Source organism: Hesperophylax consimilis, chromosome 10 (assembly GCF_061612785.1).
Source record: "Hesperophylax consimilis isolate HC1 chromosome 10, BYU_Hcon_1.0, whole genome shotgun sequence".
In the NCBI taxonomy this organism is placed as follows: Eukaryota; Metazoa; Arthropoda; class Insecta; order Trichoptera; family Limnephilidae; genus Hesperophylax; species Hesperophylax consimilis.
In genome coordinates, this window is record NC_142845.1 from 32708016 (window position 1) to 32717193 (window position 9178).

The following is a 9178-nucleotide window of genomic DNA, read 5'->3' on the forward strand; positions in this document are numbered from 1 at the left end:
TATACATCGTCCTAATTAGTATTATTATTTTGTAAATCTGAATCGATTTACACTGGAATGTCGCATTTTTTCAAATTTATTTCGAATATCCGAGGTTAAAGGGCCGAGAAAATCCATTTTACGCGGATATATGTCGTAGTTTTACGAGTTTACGCCCAATATCTGCATTTAAAGGGTCGGCCGCGACGAAACTCGGCCGCGTAATTTCGATTTACGCGTAAATATATCGTATTTTTACTAACTTTACTTCGAATATCCGCGTTGAAAAAATACGGCGCGACGGAAATCGGCCGAAAAATTTCCATCCATGCCGAAATATGACATATTTTTACGAATTTACTTCAAATATCTGAACTTAAAAGGCCGGCCGCGACGAAAAACTGCCGACAAAATTCGATTTACGCGGAAATATATCATATTTTTTACGAATTTATTTCGAATATCTGAATTTGAAGAGCCGGCCGCGACGGAATACGGCCGCGAATTCTCGTTTTACGCGGAAATATATCGTATTTTTACGAATTTAAATTCAGATATTTGAAATAAAGGGCCGGCCGCGACAGAAAATTACCGCGAAATCTCGATTTACGCGGAAATAAATCGTATTTTTACGAATATCTCAATTTAAAGGGTAGGCCGCGACCGAAATCGGCAGCGAAATCTCGATTTACGCGTAAATATATAGCATTTTTATGAATTTATTTCGAATATCTGAATTTGAAGAGCCGGCCGCGACGGAATACGGCCGCGAATTCTCGTTTTACGCGGAAATATATCGTATTTTTACGAATTCAAATTCAGATATTTGAAATAAAAGGGCCGGCCGCGACAGAAAATTACCGCGAAATCTCGATTTACGCGGAAATATATCGTATTTTTACGAATATCATAATTTAAAGGGTAGGCCGCGACCGAAATCGGCAGCGAAATCTCGATTTACGCGTAAATTAATAGCATTTTTACGAATTTATTTCGAATATCTGAATTTACAGTGCCGGCCGCTACTGTAATCGACCGCGAAAATAAAGAAATAATTGGTATTAATACGAATTTATAGCTAAAATACCACCCGGATTTGAAGAGGCGGCCGAGAAAATCGATTTTCGGCGTTTTTTTTTTTTTTTTTTTTTCATAAAATTTCGAATTACGTGGGAATTCGTTAATTCGAAATTTGATTTTTGATGTCCGCTGGATTTCGAATTAACGAGGTTCTACTGTATCCGTTTTAATGAATAAATTTTAATATAAATGTTTACATACTTATAGTAACGACGGTGCGAATGATGTCTAGCATGAAAGAGACTGCATGAGAGAGTGAGAAAGACTATAAAAGTGTGAACAGTAGTCTAAAGTCTTTTCTTCATCACCTGTTAATTATAGTCCATTGACGATTATGTATTACGCCATCCCATGATACAAAGAAATTCAACAGACATTACACTTACAATCTATAATTTTCTTAATAATATGTACTGAGAAGTAAGAGATGAGGGGTAACATAATTTAAGAGGTAGGGTCTGAGAAAGCATGACTTACACTTAAATTTAGCAAAAATTTTAGTGACATATAATATGGACCCCATTGAGGTTAATCGATTCTTCATTATTATCATCGTTTTTCATTATAAATAAATTATTTACCCTATAAACAATCTTGCTTGTAAAAGATTCTAGTTAGTAAAGTTAAAATTTCGTTACGAATGTACAAAAATGTTTAGGTATATTAAATTTATCTTGTAAAATGCAAAAAAAGTGCCTATACAAAGAGAAAATATACATCATTTCGTAAAGACAGCTTAGAAAAATGATTATTGTAAAATTCTAAGAAATTGTCACTAAGTATTAGAAATTATAAATAAATAACTGATTGGATTGAGAAAGAAAACATTGAAATTGAGAGTCACACGTTTGACATACATTATAGTATTACAGTACTTGGCAACACCATTTCGTGGATATAGCGTGACAATCCATTAAAACAACAAAACACATATATTAGCACGGTTATATATTAATATTATTCGGACGACGTACCGGAGACGTACAACGCCGTTGAGATACTCATGTACATACACACGGCATGTGTATTTTAGACATGCCATCCATATGCGTAGACTGCGTGCGTATTATAACCATGACATATACATTGCATTATAGACAACCAGAGCGTACACCGCTGACAAATTAATTTCCGTGGATTAGCATAACAATAATGTGCAGAAGTTCCCGAATGTTGGAAGGTTCCCTTCAAAATATGACGCATTTGGCCGAGAGGCGGCGCCTCCGACGACTCTTTTCCTGCTCAGCGGGGGGCTGGTTGCGAATGATCCTCACCACCTGGAAGATGAAAATAGCCCTGTGAGAATGTCTTGAATATCTAAATGGGGAAGGAGCGAATGAGTCCAGCGAGTCGTTAGAGAGGGGAAGTACAAAAGCTAGTAGGTTGATCCATAGCAGATTAATGAAGTTAGTCATTAAAGCTAGAGCAAACACAGAATTCCAACCTGTTACAGTATTCCAACAACTGTCAAATTCTGTTGGAGAATCAGATGGCCCGCTCAATTGCAAAATTGTTTTGGTATTATAAAATGTTGCTGCATTCCACCAAAAAATGAATATGTACATATATGGGGTCAAAACCTACAACATATGTGATCTCAGTTTCACAATGCCATGGGCCAATGGACTCCTTACAAGAATGACGAAGTTTTAAAGTAATCAATGTTGATTCTGCTTTTACAGCTGATTTCGTCGAAATGTCTTTTCATAGCCACAAACCAGTTTCTTCTTATTTTGGGATCACGTGGAATAATAATTTTCACAGTGTCTTATGCATTGATTTAACACACATATTTGTATTTGTACCAGGACCTGGGCATTGGTAAATAATTAAAAGAAATTATGCTATAATTTCAACATTCCAGGTAACGCAAACAAAACAGATTTGTATGCCATCAGTATTGCTCTGCAGACACGGATTATCAATAGGGATTTATGATGTCACGCGGCAGAGATTCGCGAAAATGAGAGTTTGCACGACAAACCTAACTTTGTCGTGAAAAAAAAAAAAAAAAAATTTGCACCGGAATTATTCATATTTTTTTCTGTTTTAAGAAAGAAAAAAAAACACGCAAAGAACACAATGCGCAATCTTTCATGTTTAATTTTTTAAATTTTAGTCTCGCACAAGAGTTGAGAACTGCACCCAACCATCTGAAGTCAGTCAGAGTATGGTATGGTATCCCAAATTGGGGTATGTTAGGAGGCTGAAGGTAGTGGGGAGCGAAAGGATATGGGAAGAGGAAGGTGGGGTGGGGGTGAATATTTTGCTTCTGAATGGTGTTTTTCATCTGGGCGACATTGAAAGTATCTACCACTGTGCTGTGATACTTATACTATGCATACATTATTTTAAATGAATAAATTGTGAAATAACAAAAATTAATGAAATAAAATATACTTGTGCATGTGGGGATTTGAACCCGCAACCTCCGGATTTATAGCTGAGGATTATAACTACTCAATTACGAAAGCGGTCAGTTTACATTATTCCCTTGACAAATTGTCCAGTCGGTTGTCATTGAACATTTCCCATCATTGCAGATTCGCATCAACTACATATCATCGAAGAACATAATATGTACTAATAAATCTAAATCAAACATGAAACAGAACAAGCACAGAAAAATAAAAAGGTACCTTAAAGGGTACCTAAGGTCTCAACTGAGAATCAAACCCAAGATATCTGTCTTACCGGGACAATGCCACTAACCACTCGGCCATAGGACCTAATTATTAAACGTCATTTTTGTCAATCGAGGGAGATATTTCAAATTCAGAATTAACAATATTATCAACTAATATATCCCATATTTTTGGCAGCTATCTTTTTGAATAATTACAAAGTTCTAAAGAATTGGTTTGTAACTTAGATACTGTCTTGGATAAACATATCCAATTTAATTTTTTTTTATGGGACACCATTTGAAGTATAAATGAATATTCTATTTTTATTGGAATCTTTTCTTTTAAAGAAAAGATATTCCAATTAAAATTTAAGTACATTTCCTCATTCTTTTAACATTTCGTATAGCTGATGGGTTTTTTTACTCCCGATAGTTGCACATGTCTCCTGAGATGGCAGCAGTGTCTTGTTAACAGTTTTTATCCATATTGAGTCATTGCCCGGATGGTTTGGAGTTTTTACAATTTATTGTTTGAGCTCTGTAGATCGCGTTTAAATATTGGCATACTGATTGCTTACCTCATGAAATGCGGCGTCCACGTTCAGCGGTGGATCCTTGGCACTGGTCTCGATATAGGGGATGGCCAGCTTGTGCGCCAGCTCTCGCCCCGCCTCCTCAGACACCTTGCGCAGGTGCACCAGGTCCACCTTGTTGGCCACCAGGAGCATCGGGTATACATCCCTGGAACACACAAATATTGGATTGGATGGTGAAAAATCCAACACTTTCAATCTATCAGCAATTCCCCAAAAGTTTCACAGTGCAAATCTGTTGGAAGATGATAAAAATCAAGGAACGTGTGCCAAAAAAAGAGTTTTGTTGAACCTCTCTGCCTGCCTCAATGCGAAAAATGTAAAATTTTAAAAACATTACAACAGGGTTACGAATAACTTGACGATATCTAAAGATCTCCTGTTACCACCACAGTATATGGAAAACGTTGCTTGCGTTGTGATGGAGGACTTAGCCAGCTGAGGAATTGAACACAACACCTGGGTGGGACTCAAACTCGGCCACTGGTTGGTAAATATACATATATGTGGGAACAGTTAACCAATTTTTGGAAAATTACGGCAAGTTTGCAAAAACATTTTGAGCGATCGCTTGTCATAGTGTGCCAAATTTATAGAACCTAAAAATATGGGATAAACGGCGAAATGCAGGTGGATTCATTAACTAAACCGCAGAAAGCAGTTCATATGATGTTATTTAAAGAATATGGTAATAACCAGTGGCGGTTCTTCCCTTAGGTCAATTGGTGTTTGACCCCCCAAAATTATAAGACAATAATAATAATAAATTATGTGCATCAAAACAACTGGTCTTATTCTTAATTTATTTAAAATGTAACGCGAAACAGCAGCGGCGGCGAGTGACGAGTAGTGACATCTGTTGTCTCTAATAGAAGCTTTCATTCTCAAGTCCACACGATTCGCTGGGTCAATTTAAAGAATGTCCACTTTGGCATCTTCTGTCTCTATGCGCGCCATAGAATCGAGATGGCACTATATTTTTCGTCGAATTAAAAATTAGGTACCGAAGAAAGCTTAGGGACGCTTAGGTCATTACCATGGGAGAGACAACACGATGAATATTATATGTTTTACAGAGATGGTGACATAAACAAATGTCGGTTTTTCATTTTACACGCTTTTAGTGTGTGGAACAATAGTTGTTTTTCAATTGGATAGTTCGAGAAAGGTTTGGAATAATTATTTATGTTGTTATCGATTTAGAATGAAGCTGAACAATGAAACAAAACAAAAAAACGTAAAAGATCATTGTCAAATAGAATCAAACTCTTATTTTATTTACTTTAATGTTGTGCACAACTACATTAAAACTTAATATCTTAAAAATAATTTGCCGTAAGTATGTGGATTGTGTATTTATTTCCAATTTACTATATTAACATAATATTATTTAAAATGCTACAGGTATTCCTACAGCAGTTACGAGTTGAAAGCACTTCTTCCGGGCATGTGGATGCACATTGTTTGCAAGAAGGTACTTACTGTCAATTCATTTAATTTTTATTATTTTAAAAACATTACAAAATGTAAATTTAAAGTTGTTTTCGAATAAAAAGTATTGTTATAAATAGGCGTTGTTAAATAAAAATCAGAAGTCGATGCGATAATAATATTGTTACAGACAACATTAATGTTGCTTTAAGTTGTGATAGTTATGTTGATACTGATAACATTAAACGAGTCAACATTCAATAAATATACACTGATAAGAAAATCATGCATACAACTATTTTGCATTCAAAATTATATTCGGCCTCTGTGGTAGAGGAGTAAAGCTCTCAACTGCAAGCCGGAGGGCGCGGGTTCAAATCCCAGCGTGCGCAAGTGAATTTTATTTGATTGATTTGTATTATTTCACAATTTACTCATAAAATAAAATATAGTATATTTGCAGGGCGTTACAGAGTGGAAGATACTCTCGGCATAGCCCTGGTGTAAGACTACCATTCAGAATTGAAACGTTGCTTGAAATGGTTTTGGCCGTGTTTGGTGACCAGATCTAAATAGGTTATTTCCATGAAAATAAACTTGGGCAAAATGAATACCATCATGTCTCGTGACGTCATACTAGAAGCGATTCGGTACAATACATAATTCGAATGGCAGTGCTGCAGAACTGCTGCGCCAGTCATTATATGTACCGTGACATCACACGCTTATCTGCAGGCCAAATTATGTACTATATTTTAAACAGTGCGCCATTATAATTCTGTTTTAAAAAATCCACCCGTCCGAATGATACTGTCTATGAGCGGGTCCAAAATGAATTCCAAATCCCATACGTGCTTCTGAAAATCAACACATCTGGGACCTTCTGTCATATTTCTTAGGTTCATACAAAACATACAGATCAGCAAACCCTGGGGAATCTATTAGCTGCCTGGGTGCTATTAGTAACTATGAGATTTGCAAGAATCAACACATTTTTTCCGGTGATTATCGTGTTTTAAATAGTTGTTAATTACTTATTTTAAAACAAGTTACATTTAAAAAAAAAACAAAATTAACATTTTCTTGTGTTTCTAATTACCTGTCCTTTACACGCAGAATCTGTGTGTGAAAGTTGCCTATGTTTTCGTAACTCTGTTTATCTGTTACGGAATATACAAGCAGGAATCCATCTCCCTTCCTCATGTACTGCTCTCTCATGGCACTAAACTCCTCCTGGCCTGCTGTATCCAGTACTGAAATCATCACACATTATTAGATACAAGGTTGAAATTTAATGAAAAGTTATGAAAACAATTTTTAGAATTTGATGAGTCATATTCAACAGTTTGATGAGTAACTGGCAGGAAACATGGTGGGCGGAATGGCACTAAATCTAATGGTTAATTTGGGAAAATGCATCATATTTCAGGGTGGACTTTGAGTCATGGAAACTGCGAAAATTTACAACTTTAAGTTTTACCAATATTTTTCTGTTTTATGCTCCGGCCTTTAACAGGTTAAGTCACAAAAATCAAGGTGCCATATTACTAGTGCGAGATAAACACAACTAAAAATAACACAAGACAGGCGCTTTATTCAGACCATATTTCCATAGATTAAAATGAATCCTCGATTCTTTACTTTCAAGTGTTTTGATTGCCTTGTTAATCTTGAATCTAGTTAGATATCCTATTACATTCCATCAGCGTGAGGTAACAGTCAGATTTCATATTAAACAGTGCAGATATTAATTAATCTCAATGTGGTTGAGGCACGTTTCTTTGTGATTACCAAGGAGAGAAACACAAGTATTGAGATGAAAATAGGTAGGAATTTAGAAAATGTGTTGAGAACTTACCATCTAGGACACACCACTGGCCATCGACCTCTGTGTGCTGTATGTAGCTGTCTTCTATCGTGGGGTCATAGTCCGTTACGAAGAGCTTTTGGAAAAACTGTATTGTAATCGCGCTTTTACCAACACCCCCGTCGCCTACGACCACCAGCTTTACTTTGGGGAGGTTGTCGTTCGGCGGTCCTGGTCGCGTCATGTTTACTGATCACTATCCCGCGAGTCAAGAAATACTCTCCTGCTCGATCTGTTCCAGCTTGTGAAGTGATATTTTACTATCTAAAACAGAAAAACACATATTTACAAAGCACTCACTCCCGACACAAGACCGTAATTTAATTTGTTTTGTTAATTACAGCATTAGGTTGGTATCGGAATGACCGAGAACGCAGTGACAGCTAAACAACCCCGTTGAGTTTTAACGTTGTAGCGATGATAAAGTACAGTGAAAACATATTTAAACACGTAAAACACAAAAAGACTTGAAATTAGTGCATACCTCATTGTTTAATTCTATTCTGCTGCGATTTCCCGAAGGATTTGTTCAAGCACCGATTTCGGCGAAAGACCCACTCCCACGCTGGAACGCCCTGAAGTAAGTTACATTGTCATTTTATCAGCTTGTCCAACATGAGAATATTTTTTCTCCTTCTACCGTAGGTACTTTTCTAAAAAGAAAATCCTGAAAAAGCTCCGGAAACGCTGTTACACTATTGTACAATTTCGTTTTCTCAAAATTTTATTACCGGATGGAATTCAATTTCAGCTATTATTTTTTTACCGTTTTACACAATTAAATGTAAAATAACCGACTAACGTCTCGCAGAGCACGTTCTTATTGGATTATTTTAGCATGATGTAATTTTATCAACAATAATTTCCATAAGTAATATGATGTTTGTATGTATCTTGTTAGTTTTATACTTTTTTGTGTACAACATTTCTCATAATATCAGCCCGCTTACACTTGGTATGTACGGACAAGCGAATATAGAGCACCGCGCATTTAATTAATAACATTGATTTAGATGAATCTTTATTTTACGTAATAATATAGTCATATAAATGAGTAATTAATAATAAATGTCATTATATAAATCAATAATAGATAAATATCTATTATTTTTTTTAAATTCAATTCAGAACAATCTAAAAAAATAATATATAGAGATAAAAATGTAGATATTATTTTTATAATTTAGAGATTATCAAAGACAACTTTTACAAATAAACCACACCACAAAAATGTCTGTAGGTAGGAACTTGATCATAAATTAACAAGCACTCGCAGTTGTACTTGATACAATTCGAGTTCAATGGAGCGTCGTCACATAGCGATGCAGTTTTCATGTGAGTGCATCTCCTCCCTCTCCCTTGTGTTATTACCAGTACCTACTTCGTTACTGAGAGGGGGAGGGTGGTACTGCCATGATCAATATTTGACGAGGGACGCCACAATATGCCCAACAAATCACATTAAATGAAATGTTTCCGCATTCCACTTCATGCAATCGTACGCCATACAATCATGCAATCCAATTCATGCAATCGTAGTAGGTAGTTACTGACACTGCAACACAGTTTATGTACCTTCAATGTAGATTATAATGGTAACTG

At 35.9% G+C, this 9178-nt stretch overlaps 1 protein-coding gene across 1 annotated transcript; it reads right to left on the reverse strand.

Annotated features, from left to right (window-relative positions):
* Positions 1-1174: 1174 nt before the first annotated feature.
* Positions 1175-8163, reverse strand: LOC149420633 (ras-related protein M-Ras-like). Its single transcript, XM_089636856.1, has 5 exons — positions 8061-8163; positions 7568-7840; positions 6809-6962; positions 4264-4426; positions 1175-2336 (listed from the first exon to the last, which is right to left on the reverse strand). Exons 2-5 carry the CDS (start codon positions 7758-7760, stop codon positions 2247-2249), a joined length of 600 nt encoding a protein of 199 aa, XP_089492982.1. The 5' UTR covers positions 7761-7840; positions 8061-8163; the 3' UTR covers positions 1175-2246.
* Positions 8164-9178: the final 1015 nt, after the last annotated feature.

Coding starts and splice junctions, on each gene's coding strand:
- LOC149420633 (XM_089636856.1), bottom strand. CDS start 7,760: ATGACGCGACCAGGACCGCCGAACGACAACCTCCCCAAAGTAAAGCTG. Junction 6,963..7,567: donor CCAGTGGTGTGTCCTAGATG/GTAAGTTCTCAA, acceptor TGATGATTTCAG/TACTGGATACAGCAGGCCAG. Junction 2,337..4,263: donor TGGACGCCGCATTTCATGAG/GTAAGCAATCAG, acceptor TTCATCTTCCAG/GTGGTGAGGATCATTCGCAA.